This window comes from Peromyscus leucopus, chromosome 2 (genome assembly GCF_004664715.2).
Source record: "Peromyscus leucopus breed LL Stock chromosome 2, UCI_PerLeu_2.1, whole genome shotgun sequence".
Taxonomy (NCBI): Eukaryota; Metazoa; Chordata; class Mammalia; order Rodentia; family Cricetidae; genus Peromyscus; species Peromyscus leucopus.
The window spans coordinates 51,883,993-51,905,522 of NC_051064.1; the positions used below are offsets into that span (position 1 = coordinate 51,883,993).

At 46.4% G+C, this 21,530-nt stretch overlaps 1 protein-coding gene across 1 annotated transcript in view; it reads left to right on the forward strand.

Moving 5' to 3' along the window:
• The window catches only part of Aco1 (aconitase 1), a 64,239-nt gene that overhangs the window by 40,044 nt on the left and 2,665 nt on the right, over positions 1 to 21,530 (forward strand). The window contains exons 12-19 of the mRNA XM_028884068.2: positions 613 to 748; positions 1,476 to 1,560; positions 2,290 to 2,446; positions 4,717 to 4,841; positions 7,076 to 7,180; positions 8,239 to 8,381; positions 9,802 to 9,949; positions 20,169 to 20,291. Of these exons, the coding sequence (XP_028739901.1) occupies positions 613 to 748; positions 1,476 to 1,560; positions 2,290 to 2,446; positions 4,717 to 4,841; positions 7,076 to 7,180; positions 8,239 to 8,381; positions 9,802 to 9,949; positions 20,169 to 20,291 (1,022 nt within the window). The remainder of the gene's footprint in view (positions 1 to 612; positions 749 to 1,475; positions 1,561 to 2,289; positions 2,447 to 4,716; positions 4,842 to 7,075; positions 7,181 to 8,238; positions 8,382 to 9,801; positions 9,950 to 20,168; positions 20,292 to 21,530) is intronic.

Genomic DNA, 21,530 nt, shown 5'->3' on the forward strand with positions numbered 1-21,530 from the left:
ACACTTCCTGAGTCAGAGCATGCGCCATTCTATTATGGTCCTGATGGGGCCCAGGGCCTCTGATCCTCTGCTTTAGGAATATCTGTGGTCTAGATATGCTGTAGGCTGCCAGTGTTCCCTTCCAATCAGTACACAATTTGTGTATCTCAGAAAAGACCTTTCCTGATAGAATTTTCATCTGAATCCAAACAGATAATTTTAGATCATTTTTCCTCCAAAAATTAAAAACTCATAAGATATCCCTAAGTGGTTTGGGATTTATTTCTTTTGTTTGTTTGGTTGGTTGGTTTGGTTTGGTTTTGGGGAACTTGTTTGTATAAGCCCAGGCTGGTCTAACTCACAGAGGTTTTGCCTCCCAGTTGTTGGAATTAAAGATGTAAGTCACCACGGCAGGCTGGGGTTTGTTTATTAAGAGGAACAAAGTCCACCTGCCTCTTGCTTCATCTCCATGACTCAGTTGGGCTTACTGCATGCATGAACTCTCTCTAGGTAGTGAGCTTTTGATCTGTCGGTCAAGAAATGTAACTGGAAAAAAACAGGCCTTTTCCTAAAGTGTTCTTCACATCTGAGTAACTAGCCACCCATGCTGTGTCTCTGTTCACCGTCCTGCAGGATTGTTAGCAAAGAAAGCCGTGGAAGCGGGGCTGAATGTGAAGCCTTACGTCAAAACCAGCCTGTCTCCTGGAAGTGGTGTGGTCACCTACTACCTTCGAGAGAGTGGAGTCATGCCTTATCTGTCCCAGCTAGGGTGAGGGAGAGGGTGTTTGTTTGTTTGTGTCCTAGTCCTGTGTCCTTGTGTCCCGGTTATCACCCTACCGGATCCTGTGAACTTTCACAGCCTTTTATCACCTAGTAGATAGACTTACACCCCAGCTTTCCCAGTGCATGGGCGCCTGGGGTGGTTGGGCCCCTGGGGTGGTTGGGCCCCTGGGATGGTTCATCATGTAAGAGTGAGCCCTGTGCTTCCTTCCGTGTGGCATTCCCTTCTTTCCCCAGAAGAGGGCACCGGTCCTCACATGCACTAAGAAGAACCGTGGGCTGGGCGTGGCTGTGCAATTGAGTCTGCCTTTTGGCGCGAAACTAATTACTTACGTGGCTGCAGACATTCTAGTCATTAAGGCGAATGAGTGATTAGTCACCATAACAGTTTCTCCAATTCCAATAGTTTGTATAACATCTGTTTTCTCCATGTGTTTCATGAAATTCAAAAGCCTTTGGGAATGCACAGCAATAGGAGATGGAGATATTAAATGACACATCTAGTTCCAGCTTTTAAATAGTCTAGATCATTCACCTCCTTGTGTTACAAGTTTAAAAACTCGAGTGGCATCCTTCTTAGGAAGGAAAACTCTCTAGAACGGCCCTGTCCTAATCTCACTCCGCTGCCATTGTTCCTGACCTGTGGCCTCTGGGATGTGTTCCTGCAGAGGCGCTCACTGAGAGCAGCCATTGTCTGTGCCTTGTTTGATACCCAGGTTCGACGTGGTGGGCTATGGCTGCATGACCTGCATTGGCAACAGTGGACCCCTTCCTGAGCCTGTGGTGGAGGCGATCACTCAGGTAACGACAGAGGAGCCTACGTTCTGCAGACCTCTTGTTTGAGTTTCTATAACATAAGGCAAATTCTGGAAGGTGTATGGCAGTCCTTAGATTCGGAATATGGTAACAGGGGTATGCTCTTTAGAACTAAAATTCATGAGGAGAAATCACTAGCTGTAAGTAAATTAGCTGGTTTGTGCCTTGGTTTCCACAACTGTGAATCGGAAGTGACAGAACCTGTTTCTGAGAATTACGATTATAAAAAAGTGCTTTGAGCAGTGCCTGGCCCCAGGCAAAAGGTCAGTGCATGCTGCTTTTGACTGCAAAGGACTCTGAAATTGTGTATTGCTGGTCATTTGAAACTTGGTTCAAACTCAGACCCATCTCCTCAGAAATGAACGTAAACTTCATGGTGTCGGCATGGTTTCTGTTGCCATAGATTTGTAACCCTGAAAAGTCCTGCTGGATCTGTCACTACGGCTTCCTTCAGCTGTCAGCTTCTGCTCTTCCTGGGTAGCCTCACGTGGTCTTAGACTCCAGCAGCAAAAGCTGTGATGTTACGTGCTGACCTGTGGAGCATCTCCCCTGGGATACCCCTCCCTTCCCTCCTCCCTGTAGCAGGAGACGTAAGGGAAGGGTGTCTGAAGGCTTTGTCCGTATGCTGTGGAAACTGGTCTGACATGAGAAGTCTAGGCAGTGTCTTCTCTGTGAATTGATAAGTGTTGATAACTGAACTCTTGCCTCACGCAGGGAGACCTCGTAGCTGTTGGAGTGCTGTCTGGGAACAGGAATTTCGAAGGTCGAGTCCATCCTAACACCCGGGCCAACTACTTAGCATCTCCCCCATTAGTGATAGCATACGCAATCGCAGGGACCATCAGGATTGACTTTGAGAAAGAGCCTTTGGGTAAGGTTTTGGTTTTGTAACTATCTTTTTCCAATGAATTGAAAAATAGGACTAGAAGGATTTGCTACTTTTGTTAATACAAAATGAAGTGCAGAATCTTGGGAGTTGGGCATGGTGGCACATATCTTTAATCCCAAGACTCAGAAGGCAGAGACAGGAGGATCTCTAGAGGCGAATTCCAGGCTAGCCAGAGCTACATAGTGAGACCTTGTCTCTAAACACAAGACTCTAGAGAGTGTTAATCCCACTGGTCAAGAATAAGACCATTACCATAATTTAGAGCCAAATTTGAATCAACCTTTAATTAAATACAGGTGGATGGGCTCTGGCCAGACCCATCTCTGGTTTCCCAGAAAAAAATGGCACCTAAGCGGTGGTGGTGCACACCTCTAATCTCAGCACTTGGGAGGCAGAGGCAGGCAGATCTCAGTGAGTTCAAGGCCAGCCTGGTTTACAAAGTGAATTACAGGACAGCCAGGACTGTTACACAGAGAAGCCCTGTCTCATGGGGGTGTGGGGATTGTCCCTGAGTCATGGTTTACCGTGACTTAAGTATTAGATTCAATCAGAGGCAATACATCCTGATGTACTTCCAACCTACATCCAATCAGGGGCAAGCATACATCCTGATGTATTTCCTGCCTGTGAGCCTCCTGGCCACATGTGATCAAGCACATCAAGGGCAGATGGGTCAAACTTCTTTAGGGAAGTGAAGACATGTGGCTTGTTATCTCCCATAAACAATAGCCTCCAGCATTTCAGGAACTATGTGCCCTTGGGCAAGGGGCTTGCAGACCAGAGGCAATTTTGTTGCATGGATCTCTTAAGTGTAGTAATTAAAACTTAAAATGTAACTTTGGCTCTCACAAGAGGAGACAGAGAAATCTTTTAATTGTTCTTCAGTGTACACCCAAAACACAAAGGAAACAAGCATGATTCTTTTGGGGGCAGCAGGTGGCAAAAAGGATATAAGGTCCAAACATATTAGCAATTGTCATTCTGGAATCTTCAGAGGCCTTTTGCCTCCTTCTGGCCTCCTGGGATAGGCTTCGCTTTTCTGTATACCCTAGAGGAACACGCTCCAGTCAGATTCTCTCAGTTCAAAGCTCTGCTCTGTCTGCTTCTCCTGGGCTCTCACCCTCAATGCCTCCCTCACTCCAGCCCAAGGAGACTAGATAATGTGGAGGTATCCTTAGACTTGCTTTTAAGAGATGGAACTCTAGCCATGCCATACCGTTGACCCTCGTCGGTTTTGGATTTTACATTTATGGTTATGCGTAATCCCTAAAATGTGTTTGACCCTCAGTCAGTTTTCCTAGTGTTGTCATGGCCCTTCTCGGACATGAGCACAGGGTGAAAGCTGAATCACCCTGAATCACACGTTCAGTGTGACGCAGTCAGACAGGAGTCACGCTGCCTTCTTGTTCTGTAAGTCTGTAAGTAAACAAACGCCCTTTTCAACTACTTAGTGCCATTTTTCTTTTCTTTTTTTTTTTTTTTTTTGTTTTTCGAGACAGGGTTTCTCTGTGTAGCTTTGCGCCTTTCCTGGAGCTCACTTGGTAGCCCAGGCTGGCCTCGAACTCACAGAGATCCGCCTGGCTCTGCCTCCCGAGTGCTGGGATTAAAGGCGTACGCCACCAACGCCCGGCCATCCATTTTTCACTTTTATGTTTCTTTTGTGATGATTTTGCTTTTTTAGATGGCCCTGGAGCATAATACTGAATTAGTGTCCACTGTTCTATACACAAGACACCCGTGATGTCCCTGGCATTGACACAGGCTTCATTCAGTTGTGAATGAGTGTGCTGTTGGCCTCGAGTCCCCAGTTAAGGACAGTACTATACAGCCTTCCCCATGTCCATTGGCTTCAGGGACCTCTGAGGGTACTGAAGTCTGCCAGTGACTCGGTGCCTAACAGAAAATGACCGAGTGTTTCAGTTATGCACAGACCATCCCTAAGACACGCTACACCTGTGAGGATGTCGGCGCTGCACGCCCACTGTGAGGGAATGATGAGAGGGAGCATGTTCAACACGGGCACTTTGCCTGTTTCAGTCTATAGTCCACTGAATTAACAAATACAAAACCTGTAAGCTGGAGGCCAAACTGTCCGTAATTGTCTTTAAATAAGAGAGCAGGTACTACCGGGTTATGTGTTAATCAGTTGATGGAAATGTGACCTATGAGAAGAGATACAGTCTCTGTTTGCACAGCTCCTGGAGGAACAGACCTGACTGTGTGATAATGAAAATGGTAACGTGTTTCCCCAGGAGTGAATGCACAGGGCCAGCAGGTATTTCTGAAGGATATCTGGCCAACTCGAGATGAGATCCAGGCGGTGGAACGGCAGTATGTCATCCCGGGGATGTTTAAGGAGGTCTATCAGAAAATAGAGGTGAGACACGTCACTGTGCACACACGCACTGCTAAGTGTCAGCTTTGTGCCATCGCTGCAGACCTGAGGCCACAGGAGCATGAAGCAGAGAGAGACATGCATTTCTTCCTCTGACCAGGGCAGGGTTATGGAGTACTCTTCTCCCATGATTCACGTTTTTACAAAACCTACAGGCCACAGATCGGGACAGGGATGTGACGCACAGCCTCAGTAACAGTCTTCAGACCATCTCTCTGGCAGTTTCACCGTGATGGTCACTGGATTTAGTCACTGGAGTGCAGTCAGTTGACTGAATGCCTCTCTCAAAGAATCATTTGAATGGTAAAAAGTATTACAATCAGGATTGCCAACTTGTTGAAATGAGAACAAAAGTTGTACATTTTAAAATAGGAGAAAAGCCAGGCATGTTGGCGCACGCCTTTAATCCCAGCACAGCACTGGGAGACAGAGGCAGATGGATCTCTGGGAGCTCGAGACTAGCCTGCTCCACATAGTGAGTCCCAAGACAGCCAGAGTTACATAGTGAGACGCTGCCTCCAAATAAATAAATGGAGAAAATGAGTGGGGTTCAGTCTCCTTTTATAAATGAATGAATGAATGAAGAAAATGAATGGGGTTCAGTCCCCTTTTCCAGGCCTCAGTTACCCTCGTCCCTGCTGGCCACTGTCTTCTGACAGGGTGGTGCTTTAAAACGAGAACAAGACTATAGGACAGAGGCCGTGGGCATGGAATTCTCTCGTTGCTCCCTTCCATAAGCTACTCACTGGGAAACAGTATCTGGGAGCTTATCGGCCATCTGACTGAAAATGTTTCTGCAAAGATCAAGTTAAGGGATCTATGAAGAAAATCCAAGCCAACTTAAATACACAGTGGCTGTCATTTTACTCGCTAGTGTCCATGTGACCCGGAAGTCCAAATTTTAAATGTATATATTCATTATCCATTGGTTCCGTCATGAACTGGGGAGGGACTCGGGAGGCCCCATCCACTCAATTAATGGTTGCTAGGGAAGAGGAGTCATTTCCTTCAGTTGTGTAGCCACCGATAGGTATCCGGGCTCCAGTACACCTCCTGACCCATGTTCATACAAGCAATGCTAATTAAACTCAGCACATCAGGAAAAGAAAAGGGCGTGAAAATGAGGGGTGGTAGAGGGGAGGAAGGGAATGTGATTAGAGTTGGAGGAGACATGAGAGGATAACGGGGGATACGCCCTGTATATTGTATCCATGTATATGAAATCATAAACAAAGAAGATATATACACATATATTGGAAATAAAAGTAACTAAAGCTTAGCAATTAGAAACAAGAGCATTTTGTGTCTATGGGTGCAGAGCCAATAGGGGCCGGTTGTTGGTTGTTTTTACTCTTTTGAGGGACCTGCCATCCAGCTCCCAAATACATCACATGGAGACTTATACTTACTTATAAATGCCCGGCCTTAGCTTGACTTGTTGCTAACCAGCTTTACTTAACTTAAATTTATCCTGTCTATCTTTGACCTTGGGGCTTTTATCTTTCTCTGTTCTTGTATACCTTTTCTTTCCTTCTTACTCCATTGCTGGTTGGGTGGCTGGGTGGCTGGGTGGCTGGCCCCTGAAGTCCTCCTCCTTCCTCTCTTGGTCCTTCTCTTCTCCTCTCAGATTCTGGGTCTGTTCATCCTCTCTGCCTGCCAGCGCCACCTATTTCTCTCTCCTGTCTCCCTGTTGGTCATTCAGCGCTTTATTAAGCCGTCAGGTGTTTTAGACAGGCACAGTAACACAGCTTCACAGAGTTAAACAAATGCAACATAAACAAAAGTAACACACTTTAAAATAATATTCCCCAACAGGGGCCTCGGCCTGCACAAGCAAAACTCATCCCACCTGGGCTGACATGGTCTACTGAGGGCCACCCTGGGGGGTGGACTGAGTTCCCCAGACCCCCACTGGCTCTTAGCTGGAGGCTTCCCTCAGTACTGCCTCCATGGCGTCTTCACAGGTCATCCTGGTAGACAGTTACCATCAGAGCAATGGTGGGAAGGCCGTGTCTTCATGGGAGCCGTCATCTGAGAAAGAGTCCTGGGGATGGAGCGAATAGAAAGTTCCTACCTTTCTACCAGGGCTTGTTTAAGACTCCTGTCACTCAAAGTGGCTTTTAGTAGACCTCTTTTGAATGTTTTGTATTTATATATCAAGTTTTTCCCTGCCTGGAATGTGATTAATTCCCCCCCCCCCCTTTTTTTTATTTAAGACTGTAAACAAAAGCTGGAATGCCTTAGCAGCCCCATCAGAAAAGCTGTACACGTGGAATCCCAAATCTACATACATTAAGTCACCGCCCTTCTTCCAAAACTTGGTATGATTTTTATTATATTTTTAGATAGTATATTTTTAAATTTTATCTATTATTCTGTGTATATGATGTTAGTGTGTGAGCATGGCAAAGGTGTACCATGACACAGTGCGGAGGTCAGAAGACAGCTTGTTGAATCAATTCTCTCCTTCCACAGTGGGTCTCAGGGTCAGACTCAGGTCACCGGGCTTGGTGTTGGTGACAAGAACGTTTACCTGGAGCCATCCCACTGGCCTCACATTCGTGTGTGTACGAGTAGTTTGCTTGCACGCATGTCTGTGCACCACAAGTGTACAGTGGGGAGGGGGTCAGAAGAAGGCATCGGATCCCCTAGACCTACACAGTTGTGAGCAACCATTTGGTGCTGGAAATTGAAGAGCAGTTGGTGCTCCTGACCTCTGAGCCATCGCTCTGGCCCCTGGCTTTTTATTTCTTAACATTAGTTCTTTAAAGGATTTTTTCCTTGTATAGTCTTGCCCCACAGCCCTGTGCTGGCTGCCCATTACAACAAAACCTTTGCATACTCCAGCAGATAATGCTGGGAGAGCTGTAGGAGGCTGGAAGCTTTGGCTGTAGGCACCATTTCTCTGGCCAGAGGTTCTGTGTGGCTGTGCAAGGATATCCCAGTGAGTAGACACCACCCAGATGAGGACCAGCTAAGGTCTGCAGGACTGGTCCAGAAGAATATCCTCAAGACTTGCCAAATGTGTTTAAATCTTACACTCCATGATGGATTGCTCTGGAGATGGGTGGGAGAAGTCAGCATCCCAGCTGTCCTTGGCATCTGAAGAATTATATAGAGGTGCAGAAAGAATGTCCTTACAGCTGCCTTCCCATTGCCTTTGAGGGTCAATGCCAGTACTTCACCTTCTATCCAAGATTCAGATGTGACTGTTTTCAGTTTACCTTACTTCTAATTGTGAACAGTGTTGCTGTGAGCCAGTAAAGTGGAATTTTCCGTGCATTGATGTGGCGCTCTCAGTCTGGTTCACCTGGTTGAGCTCACCTGGTGACCTGTCTGGGAAATCTGGGCAAATGCTGGCTTGTGCGTTCTTCCGTAGACGTTAGATCTCCAGCCACCCAAGTCTATAGTGGATGCCTATGTGCTGCTAAATTTAGGCGATTCAGTAACAACGGACCATATCTCTCCGGCGGGGAATATTGCAAGGAACAGTCCTGCTGCTCGCTACCTGACCAACCGAGGGTGAGTGTGGGTGAGGCCGGGAGGTCGAAGACAAGGGAGGAACCTCGATGAAGCTGGCATTTCTCCTCTCACGTGGTGCCTGTGGGATCACACTGTGTTCTTTCCTTACTGAGGTTATTTTCCAGCTTTTGTTGCCTAGCAAGCACCATAGGAGAGCCCGTGAATCACAAGTGACCAGGAGCGACAGCTTCCTAAGCCAGTGTATGGCGTTAGGCTCCAGCGTCAGCCCTCTCCCAAGCCATGGAGAGCCTGCTGGAAACCCAGCAATGGTATATCCTGACATTCATTGTCATGTCCTGTTGAGACGATGCGGACAGAACTGCCTCAAGAGTGTGCAGCTCACCGACCCCCACCCCCCACCCACCCCCCACCCAACCCTCACCCCCCACCCCCGGTCACCCCGATATCTGTAGGAACCTCTGTGTCATCTGCTGCCAGCTAAATACAGATAATGAGTTTGGAGGTTCCCGGGTCTGATTCCCGTGAGACTCATATGAGGAGGAAAAACTCCCTGATTTCTTTCCTCCCTTCTGAATCAGTTCTCTTGGAGAGGGGGCTCAGAGCAAATCTGAGAAGCAGAACACTTTTTTCTCTGGAGGTGATTGTCTGGACATAGGATCTCTTTAGGGAAGTGAATGTAAGCAATTATAATGCCCCTCTTCCCCAACGCACAAACCCGAAACATGTTGGCTAGGATTTCAGAGGTTCTGAGGCATGTTTGCCTGCTCCCGAAAGCCAACCAGAAGCTCTCTTAACCACCAAATGCAGGTCCAACAGTTCAGTCGCGTAAACACCCACCCCAGTCTTGTAAGAAACAGGCCAGTGAACTGGCTGCTGGGTCTGCTGAACCATGCTGTTCTTGACGTACAAAGTTCCTTTCATTGGCTCTCACACATAAGATACAGGAGCCGACGTCACTCTTGTGCCTCTGGCCTGCGGTGACTCTTTTCCTCTGGAAAGTTGTGTGTTGTATTGTCACTGTGTTGCTTCCCTTTGTCTTGGGGCCCTGATTATTCAGGGACAAATTCAGGCCTATTTCAGCTTAGTTTGTGGAGCATATCTAGTCATCTCCCATTCTCCCATCCATCTGACTGGCCTCCCTATTATTTTTAAGTCAGTTTTCACCCTATATGTAGCTGTGTGAACTTCCTGCTGAGTTAAGAGGATGAACACTCCTTGAAGAACTCCTTCTAATTTTCTATCCAGATTTGAAAGACTCCTGAGTTGCCCCTGGAGAGTACTGATTCCTGCCCCTCTCTGCCCCTGGTTCACTCTCCCAGTTGAGGCTTTGAGAGCAGCCTGCAGAGCCGTCCCTGGCAGATTCAGTGCCATGCTAGCTTTATGGCATTCTCTCGTCTGTGTATAAGCTGTTTCCTCTTTACTCACGTCACCAAAGAGCTCCTCCTGCTTCTGTCCTTAGCCTGACGCCACGAGAGTTCAACTCGTATGGCTCCCGTCGGGGAAACGACGCCATCATGGCCCGGGGGACGTTTGCCAACATTCGCTTGCTGAACAAGTTTCTGAACAAGCAGGCACCTCAGACTGTGCATCTTCCTTCAGGAGAAACAGTGAGTACAGTCTCTCTTCCTCCAGAAACCGGTGTCTGTCGGGCTTTGGAGCCTGACTCTTCACAGTGCCTTTTCTTGTCTTCTCAGCGTCGCCTGCCTGACTCCCTAGTTCTTGCCGTGTGTCCATATCCGTGCCATTTAGCCCGGTAGAGATTACAGTTTCTTGCTGCTTAGCAGTTGGGTACCATAGTTCAACTAAGTCTCATTTTGTGGAAGTTGAGCTCAAAAAAAAAAAATCTCTGGTGAAATTCCATATGTATTTAAAGTACTTAAAGACTAAGTTCCAGATTATTCAGGATATTTCTCAAGAAGAGCTATGGTGTGTCCGCACTGGTATTTGTTTTAATTTACTGCATCCACAGCAAAAGGAAGGGCCATGGAGGCCCTCTGAGGTCTGCCCAGTCCTGAAGGAGCTGCTTGAGGCTGGCGCACATGCTGGAGTTGTTTGTCTGTAGATGTGGGTGTGTGAGTGCGGTCTGTATTCAGAGCCACCTGAGGTGAGGCCCCAGATCCAGTTATTTACTTCTCTGGCCCTTTCTATAAATTTGTGACCTAGGAATAACACCAGCCTTATGTGGCTCTGAGGCTTAAAACAAGATGGGTTAGCCTATAAGATCTAGGATGGTAGCACATCTGCAGGTCCCCAAGGAGTGTAGCCTGCCAGCTTCCCTTTTTTTTTTTTTTTTTTCTTCTCTTTTTCTTTTACTAAAAATAGATTTTTTTATACAATATATTCTGATTACAATTCCCCAACAACAACAAGTTTTCTGCATTCCTCTCCACTTCCCTTCCCATCCAGATCCACAAAACAGACAAATTAGAATAGAACAAAGCAGACAGGCTGGGCATTGGTGGCACCACCGCCTTTGATCCCAGCACTCGGGAGGCAGAGGCAGGCGGATCTCTTGAGTTCGAGGTCAGCCTGGTCTACAGAGTGAGTTCCAGGACATCCAAGACTTCACAGAGAAATCTTGTCTCAAAGCAACCAAAAAGGAAAACAAAACAAGCAAACAGAAGAAAAAAAGCAAAAGAAACACATATAGATGCAGAGCCAAAAATGTTCGCACACCCATGAACCCTATAAAACCCTATATTACGGATGCTGTAATACATACACAAAGGACCCTGTAAGTTTAAAAAAAAAATGCCCTGACAAAATATTATGAGACAAAAAACAGCCTCCAAAGATGCCATTGAGTTACTTTGGTGTTGGCCATCTACTGCTAGACATGGGACCTGCCCTTAAAATTGGTTTATATCCCCAGTGAGATGCCACTGGAGAAAACAAGTCCTTCATTCGCAAGTGGCCATCTGTTGTGATAGACCCTGGGTTAGGGATGTGGACTTAGGTGTACATCTCCTCTCAGCACTGGGACTCTACCTGCTGCAAACCTCTGCAGGCCTGTGTGTGCTTCCTGGTCTCTCTGAGTTCATATGTGCCTCCTTCCTGCTGTGTTTCCAAAGCCTTGAATCCTCGGTGTCCTCCAGCCCCTCTGGCTCCTACACCTTTTCGATCCTCTTCTGTACAGTTCCCTGAGCCCTGAGGGGAGGGATTTGATGGACACATACCATTGGACTGAGTGTTCCAAGGTCTCTCACTCTGCACACTGTCCAGCTGTGGGCCTCTGTATTTCTTCCCATGTGCTGCAGAAGGAAGCTTCTCCGATGATGGCTGAGCAAGGCACTGACCTATTAGGACAGCAGAATGTCATCAGGAGTCATTTTATTGTTTCATTTCTTTAGCAGAACAGTGTTATTTGGTTTTTCCCTCAGGTTCCTGAACTATCTAGTCTCAAGTTCTTGGTCACCCAACTAGTGTCAAGGATGAGTTCCATCTCATGGAATTGGTCTTAAATCAAATCAGATATTGGTTGCTGTATTAGGGTTCCCTGGAGGAATAGAACTTATAGAATCGATATATATATATATATATATATGTATGTATATGTATGTATATATATATGTATATGTATGTATATGTATATATATATATCTCAATATATATATGGGATTTATTAGAATGGCTTACAGACTGTGGTCCAGCTAGTCCAACAATTACAGTCTATGAAAGGTCCAAGAATCCAGTAGTTACTCAGTCCACAAGGCTGAATGTGTCAGCTGGTCTTCAGTATACACCAGAATCCCAAAGAATAGGCGCTAATGCCACTGAAGGAATGGACTTGCCAATAAGAGCAAGAACAAGCAGGCCGAGAAGGAACAAGCTTTCTTCTTCCATGCCCTTTATACAGGCTGCCAGCAGAAGGTGTGGTCCAGATTAAAGGTGGATCTTCCCACCTCACAGATCCAGATTAGAAGAGGATCTTCCCACTTCAAATTACTTAATTAAGAAAAAAATCCCTCACAGGTGCACCCAGCCATTTGGGTTTTAGTTGATTCCAGATGTAGTCAAGTTGACAACCAAGAACACCCATCACAAGAACACCCATCATGAGAACACCCATCCCAAGTCCAGCCCAGGTCAGCTTGACATACAGTAATATCACCTTATGCCATGCTTAAATTCCAAATGAAAGCAATAACCAGTCATGATTACGCCTAACATTATATAACTATCCCACCCAAAATTGCAAACACGCATATTTAGAATAGGTAGCATTTCCCTTGAGGGGCATTCTTTTAGTATCTCAAACTTAAACATGACAACCACTGATATTCTCTTAATTGATTTTACATTCCATCATATAAAAAAAAGTCAAAGGAAGAAAACACAAATATCTGTACAAACACATTCTTAACAAAATGTAACAGAAACACTGTCATTTATAATACTCATTTCTGCAGCTGGCCACCTAACCTTAGCCTGTATTTATAACTACCTTTCTCTATTACCCAGTCTGTCTTTGCACCACCCTCAGCAAGTACCTCAAAAGGTCTTGGCTCTTTTCCTGAAGGAATGACCCACACCTTCATTCCTGAAGGGTCTGTGCCCTTTGCCATCCTGGATCAGGCTGTTGTGGTTTCCCATTGACTTTAATCACAGGACATGGGAGCACCAAGAGACACCCTAAAGGATCTCCTGAGTTACAGACTTAACCCTTCTTACCTCCATGTGGAGAGGCAATCCAGTTTCCCCATGGAAATCTGGATCTACCACCCCTCCTAACACTGTTATTTCTTTCTTAGCCTGATGGCTTAAAGGCATCAGAAGCCCAAAGTGACCAGGCGGAGGTCTGAGCTTCCAGTTCAATAAAGTATTTGTTGTGGCTCCTGCAGGAACACTCCCCTCTCTGGAGCCAAAACTTCTACGTCAGCAGAACTTAAGTTCGAGGGAACAGGAAGCAAAATTTTTCCTAGTGGGTCACTAGGGTGATAATGAGTGGAACTATTCTTTTTTCCACTCCTGATTCCATGGATCGTGGCTATCGGAGAAATTGTACCATATATTGGACACTGATTCAAAACATATGCCACCTGCTGGGGAACCCTGTCCCAGCTCTCCAGGCTGCTGCCAGCTGATTGACACTGTAACTGTGTCTTCAAAGGCCATCCATCTTTCTATCAGGCCAGTGAGAAACATGGTAAAACCACTGGATTCCATGATCATGGATCCCCTGTCATGCTTCTCTAGCTGTGAAGTGAGGTCTTTGGTCAGCAGCAATGCTATGTGGAATACCATGACAGTGGATAAGGCATTCTGTAAATCCAAGGATGGTGACTATGGCAGAAGCATTACATGCAGCACAGGCAAATCCCTAACCAGAATAAGCATCTACTCCTGTCCTTTCTACAAACAAAGTGGTCCAGTGTAGTCATCAATCTGCCACCAGGTTGCTGGCTGGTCACCCCAGGGAACAGTGCCATATGTGAGGCTCGGTGTTGGTCTCTGCTGTAGGCAGATCTGGCACTCAGCAGCAGCTGTAGCCAGGTCAGCCTTGGTGAGTACAATCCAAGCTGTCGAGCCCATGCCTAACCCCCATCTCTGCCACCGTGGCCACGCTGTTCATGGGCCCACTGGGCAATGACAGGGATAACTAAGGAAAGAGGCTGACTGTCCACAGAACAGGTCATTCTGTCTACTTTATTATTGAACTTTCTCAACTGAAGTCACCTTTTGATGGACATTTTCATATGAGACATGAGTATCTTCACATACTTTGCCCCTTTTGGAGAGATCTGTTCACATACTTCTTCCCCAGATGTCTTTCTCACCAATTTTTATCATGTTCTTTCCAAGTCTCTGACCATCCAGCCACTCCATTGGCTACTGCCCATGAATCAGTGAACAGTCGCACATCTAGCCAATTCTCCTACCAGACAAAATGTATGACCGTGTGTACTGCCCAAGGATCTGCCCACTGTGAAGATTTCCCTTCTCCGGTGTCTTTCATGGTTGTTCCAGAAGGGGGTTATAAGGCTGCAGCTGTCCACTTCTGGGTGGTGTCTAACATGCAGAACCATCAGTAAACCAGGCCCTAGTCTTCTCTAGGGCTACAGGTCAACCAATTATAGGACTATAGGTGCATGCTTGGCAGCAAATGGCATTGAAATGGGAGTAGAAACCAAAGGCATTTGTGCAACTTCTTCGTGTAACTTGCCTGTGCCTTCAAGACCTACTCAGGCCCAAACATGTATATACCACTTCCATTTATTAATGGATTGCTGCTGTGCATGTCCTGCTTTATGACTTGGTGAGTCAGATAAAACCCAGCTCATGATGGACATGCTCAGGTCAGATGGTAACTTGGTGGCCCATTGTCAAATGTTCAGATTCCACTAAGGGCCAATAGCAGGCTTGGAGCTGTTTTTCAAAGAGAGAATGGCTGTCTACAGATGATGATAGGGCCTTGCTCCAAAATCCCAAAGGTCTCTTCTGTGATTCACCCACCGGGGCCTGCCAAAGGCTCCAAGCAGCATCCCTCTCTGCCACTGACAGCTCAAGTACCCTCAGGTCTGCTGGGTCACATGGTCCAAGTGGTAGAGCGGCCCACACAGCAGCCGGGACTGTGGAAGGGCCTCCTCCTCTTCCAGCCCGGAGCCTCCTCCTCTTCCAGCCCCACAGCCCCTCAGCAGCCGGGACTGTGGAAGGGCCTCCTCCTCTTCCAGCCCCTCAGCAGCCGGGACTGTGGAAGAGCCTCCTCCTCTTCAGCCCCCACACAAACTAGCAGCTTTCCGAGTCACTTGGTCTATGGGCTGGAGTGACACACCTAAGTGAGGAGTGTGCTGTCTCCAGAATCCAAACAGACCCACTAGACATCGGGCTGCTTTCTTGGTGGTGGGAGAGGCCAGGTGCAATAACTTATCCTTCACCTTAGAAGGAATCCCTGCATGCCCCACACCAGGACTCCTAAGAATTTCCCCGAGATGGAAGGCCCTCATATTTTGGTTGAATTCATTTCCCATCCTCTGTTGTGCATATGTACTGCTAGCTTTGTGTGGGGCCTAGAATAATAGAAGAAGGCTCTTCAACAAGTCCAGGATGCTATGCAGGCAGCACAAGTCAAAAGTGGTTGCTACCTCCTGCTTCCTTGGTCCAATCAGCAAAATGTCAATACAGTGAACCAATGTGATAGTTCATTGAAGACAGACATTCAAGATCCCTCTAACTAAGTTATGACACAGAGCTGGAGAGTAATATATCCTTGAAGTAAACTGTGAAGGTATACTGCTGGCCTTGCCAACTGAAAGGAAATTGCTTCTGGTGGTTCTAATGGTCAGGTACCAAGATAAAGGCTTTTGCTAGATCAATAGCTGCATACCATGTACCAGGAGATGTGTTCATCTGCTCAAGTAAGGACACCACATCTGGTACAGCAGCTACAACTGGAGTCACTACTTGATTGAGTTTTGATAGTCAGCTATCATTCTCCATGACCCATCTGTCTTCTGCACTGGCTATTTAGGAGAATTAATGGGAGATGTGGTGGGATCCACCGTCCAGCATCTTTCAAGTCCTTGATGGTGGCACTAATTTCTTTAATTTTTCTAGAGGTGTGATACTGTTTTTAAGTCACTGTTTTTCCTGACAGAGGCAACTCTAAAGGCTTCCATTTAGTCTTTCCAACCACAATAGCCCTCTCACACAGGTCGGGGACCAATGTGAGAATTCTTCCAACTTCTAAATATCTATTATAAGTATTCTATCTATACTTTGTATCTACATTCTGTTCTGCACTTTTTTTTTCTTTCTTTTTGGAGAGGAAAGGGTTTATTTCGTTTTACAAATCCATCACTGAGGGAAGTCAAGACAGGAACTCAAGGCAGGAACTTGGAGGCAGGAACTGGAACAGAGACCATAGAGGAGTGCTGCTTACTGGCTTGCTCCCCATGGCTTGATCAGTTTGCTTCTGTATACATCCTGGACCACCTGCCTGGAGATGCCACCATCCCCAGTTGGCTGGGCCTCGCCCTATCAACATTAATCAGGCAAATGTCTCATAGACATGTCCACAGGCCAATCTGATGGAGACAATTATTCAATTGAGATTCCCTCTCTCCAGGTATGTTGTGTCGAGTTGGAAAAAACTATGGCATTTCATCCCTTGTCACCTTTCACACACAAACATACACTATTCAGCCATAACCTTTCCTTCCTTGCTTACTCCCCAAATCTCATGTTAATATCACAATATAAAACACAGTCCAATGTTAAAAATCCCGGTTTTACATTTTTCAACACTTTCAAAGTCCAAGTTATCTTTAAAATCCAAAGTCTCTTAACTGTGGGATCTGTCTTGTGTAATGGGAACTTCCAGGGGAATCTTGGGCTGCAGGCATAGCTGGACCCATGGGATGGTTATGATTGGCTCAGCTTCAGTGGTCCCTTCTCACCCCAAGAGAGTGAGTTCTCTAATAGCCTGTTCTGAATCAAATGTCAAACCCTGCAGCTAGAGTGGGGTGAGCCCTGATGGGGGGAATGCAGAAGGAATCTGCTGAAGAAAGGGGTCGGATGAGACGTGTGAACCTTCCACATGACACCACATACTAGTTGAGTCCCAACTAGGCTTCAAATCTTTAAAGGTCAAGACTCTTGCTTGGGTTGAAATTCTTTCAGAGGTTGGATGACTCTTCTTGGAACCATTTCTCTCCCCAGCTTGAGCACCAGGCTCAGCAAGTCTGCAGGGGAATATTAAAGCATAAAAGGCACAGAAACAAAATTGAAAACAAAATGTATGGCCCCTTTTCAGACCAATATCCTAAAGCTGACCAAAACAACCAATCAGATAGAGTTCCCTAAATTGCAGAAGAAATTCAACGGGCACTTATATTATTAAACTACACACAGACAGGGGAGTCCAGTCATTTCCTAGCTCCCTGGGGAAGGGATGAAGAATGCCTCGAAGACTTCACTTGAGATAGAGAGATGAGATGTACTTGCCAACAGCCAGCTCATCTCTTCCTTATTCCTGCTAATCTCACGGATGCTCATCTGTCATGGGGGTCCCCAGGCCACCTCAGCAGGCCTGTGTTGCAGCAGAAATTTCTGATGAAACTCAAGAACTCCTGTTCCTGAGTTTAGAGGTGTAGTTGGTAGGACACTTATCTAGGACACATGACTTGTCCATGATGTCCCATTCTTGTGAGATAGGACGATGTTATTTTTTCCCTCAGCTGTATGGAATGGGAGCAGTCGTCAGGGCTGCGCACTCACCCAGCAGCCAAGAGTTCCTGGAGCACCACCAGCAGCAACGTGTTCTCTAGGTTGGAGATATCTGTTCAGGGGCCGGTGAGGCCAGCTCGCTGTTCCTGCCCCCAGTTTCAGAGGTTTAGTCCATTATCATCATGGTGGAGAGCATGGCAGCATGCAGGCAGGCAAGGCGCTGGAGAAGGAGCTCTTACATCTGTTCTGCATTTTCTATCTCCTCTCTAGGGCCTGCTTGGCTTTTAGTCTGATTATAGGTCTAGAGGCAACTATTGCTGGGCCCTGAGGGACATCAGTATTGTCTTACCTGGCATCTTCAGAGAAAGTCACAGTGCTCATTTATCAGATAATGAAAGATTAATTTCCTAAGTTAAAGGTGGAAAAGGCACTATTTCAAGGATAGGAGTGGGTGTCCATCCTCTGCTGAGAGTGGAGAGACCTTGACAGCAGATGAACAATAAATGGGGATAATAAGCTATTATATGAGAAAGATAACACATTGAAGACCAGGGGAAAACCTGAAAGGGAGACAGGCCCATTCAATAACTGTCTTACTTTGCTTCCTATGATTGTGATAAATCATCATGGCCAAAAACAACTTGGGGAGGAAAGATTTTTTTCTGACTTACTGGTTATAAATCATCATCAGGGAAGCCAAGGCAGGAACCTGGAGGCAGGAGGTGATGCAGAGGCATGGTGGAATGTTGCTTACTGGCTTGCTCCCCCTGGCTTGCTCAGCCTGCTGTCTTATCCAACCCAGGCCCCCTCCTCCCCAGGGGTGGCCCCACCCACAGTGAACTTGACCCTCCCACATCAATCATGAATCAAGAAAATCACCACAACCTTGCCCACAGGCCAGTCTGGTGGGGGCATTTTCTCCACTGAGGTTCCCTCTTCTAACAGGACTCTATCTTGTGTCAAGTTGATATAAAATTAACCAGCACAACAGTCCTAAACAGAGTGTAGCAAGCAGATGGGATGGAAAGGAGGCAGGACACAGGGACACTGCAAAAAGTAGAAAATGTTAAGAAAAACAATTATCCCCAAGAAGAGGTTTTGGTTTTGGTTTTTGTTTGTTTTTGTTTTTGTCTTTTTAGCAAGAGCAATCACAAGCCAAGATCTTTGTTCATTAGAGAAAAAGAAAGACAAAGAAAACATTAAAAGATTCAAAGGCAAGGCTGATCTCTATAGAAAATCTCTGGAGATATAGAAGAGTGAGAAAGGGAAAGTTCAAGAAGGTGGACTGAACTCACACCAGGACATCTGATTAACGGGAGGTCCTACAAAGGAGACGGGAGCTGGAGAGATGTCACTTGCTGCTCCCCTGGATGTTCCCAGCACCCACATCAGGCTGCTCACAACCGCCTGAGGCAACACTTCCAGGGGGGCAGGCGCCTCTCTGGCCACCACAGGTCCCTCTGCACAGGTGGTAGACATACATTTGGGCCCATACACACAAATTAAGTAAGTCTTTGAAAAGAGAGAGAGGAAGGAAATTCCTTAAGAAATAACACAAGGAATATATTTTGAAAAGGCACACCGAACACTAGCCACGTGATTGCAAAGACCTTGTTAAGTCACAGCATTTGTAATGAAGATAGAAATTAGGAAAAGTTGTACAAACTTGGAGAGGGAGCAGCAGCCTACAGTAACGGAGGCTGCTTCCTGCGGGATTCTGAGGCTGCAGTCTTGATTTTAAGACACAGACTCCCACAGTTAGTTCACACAGATGACTGTCTCTGCAGTGGCAGGTAGGTTGTTTCCTTCGGATCCCACTAGTTTGCTTGGGCAGAGGAAGGCACTTCCTGTTACGTAGCAGTTTCCATATTCATGAGTCCTAGCTAATCATGACATACAGCATCTTTCCAGATTTAGGTGGTAATGTGAAATGAACCCCAGTCCCACCCATCCCCAGAATATTAACATGTTGAGTTAAACCATAGTTTAGAGTCTAACTAAAGTCTTGTCTTGAGCCCCCTTTCAATTGACTCCCTCTTAGGGGGCTTTATTTTCTGATCCACTTAGCTGCGAATAAATAATTGTTCACAGTCACCAGTGATCCCATCAGACGTCTGGGGAACTCTCAACTCGGCAGAATGTCCTGTGGGAAGCAAATGTGTTTGTGGAGGATGTTTCTCATTTATTAAACTAGCTGACCTCTCCTGGCCTGTGGCTGCAAGCTTCTGTGCATGCCTCTGTGCATGCTTCTGTGCATGCCTCTGTGCATGCCTCTGCTGCCCCTGCCTTGGCCTGCACCTGGAGGGGCAAGAAGACTTTGCATTTGACATCGTTTCTAGACATAGCACGTTGCGTTTTTGCTACCTCTCAGAACTGACCACTGCTGGGCCTCTAGTGTTGGGCCCAAACCCAGGCTTCGTGGGTTTTGTCTTTTAACTTTCAAATGGTTTAGTCAGTGGAAGAGAAGAAAAAGAAAATCTGATATACTTCCCCTTCTGCTTCTGATGCTCTAGGATTTGAATCTATAAAATTGGACAGCAGTTTTGTTTAGTCAGTTGGGTAAAAATGAGAGTAGATGAGAGTCAACTGGGAACCAAGAGACCAAGCACATGGGCAGGATTTTAGTTTTTCTTTGACTGAGCTGTCTTTCCTCTTTCTCAGCTCGATGTGTTCGATGCTGCGGAGCGGTACCAGCAGGCTGGACTTCCCCTGATTGTTCTGGCTGGCAAAGAATACGGTTCAGGCAGCTCCCGAGACTGGGCAGCCAAAGGCCCTTTCCTGCTGGTATGATGGAGCAGAGGCTTCCTGGTCGGGCCGCCTCTCAACTGGGGTGGGAGCAGGGAGGGTGCTTGGGAAGAAATGCCATGGCTTTATTTCCAAGACATTATGAAAGAGCAGATTGTGGAAAGCTTGTGATATTCACCCAGCCTGCTTCTCTGTGGATCTAGACTTCTTCCCGTCAAAGGGCAAACCCAAGGAGAACTGGCTCACCAGCTGGGCTTGGGACCGGCAGCCATCAGCTCCGAGGGTATCTGTAGATGACGTTGGAGGAAAGCCTGTGAGGGCTAACACATTCAGAAATGTATATGCAGCTATCTTTTTTTTAATATATAGGAAAAAAATAGCATGATGTTCATAATTGTCACTGCTGTAGAGGCAGTGGGACCTGGGACAATAGAAGCCAGTAAGTGAGGTGGACTAAAGTCTCATGCAGTAGCCAACCTTACTGAGAGCCTCAGACAGTTTATATTGTGAAGGTTAAGAAAGGTCACATGAGTTGAGCTCTCATGAGTTCACGCTGTGTACAATCACAAGGACAAGCTGCATGTGGAAAAAACATGTTTTTCCACAGAGATAGACAAAGGATAATTTAAACATTTGATTGAATTGAATAATAAGAACAAGCAATGACGAGTAATCCAAAATAAACTCACTCCTGTCTGATACACCTGAAAAGAGCACGAAAACACAGTCCAAGAGCAGAAATTGAGGTCACAAGGCTCTTGTTTCTTGGAGTGTTCTCACAAGCACTCAGCACTCTCCTCACATGACTCCATCCCTGGACCATGTTCCGACACATAATTTATTAAGATTAGTGTCCTCTGTGATTGTAAAGAGTAAATGCAAACTCTAGGGAGCAGTGAGGAGTTGGGCTTCTTTAGAAGTGCGGTTAAGCTGGGCAGCTGTGGCACATGCCTTTAATCCCAGCACTTGGGAGGCAGAGGCAGGCGGATCTCTGTGAGTTCGAGGCCAGCCTGGTCTACAAAGTTCTCTGTGAGTTCCAGGACAGGCTCCAGCGCTACACAGAGAAACCCTGTCTGGGGGGTGGGGGTGGGAGGGCGGGGAGTTGGGTTAAAGTAAGAGTAGGTGCTTTTATTCTAAATTACATGTATCTAGTATGTTCACTCATGTGCACATATATGCAAGTGCATACACATGAGTACCCACACAGCCACGGGTCAAAGGAAGGATAACTTGCAGTTGATTCTAGCCTTGTGGGACATCAGGCTTGATGGAAGCACC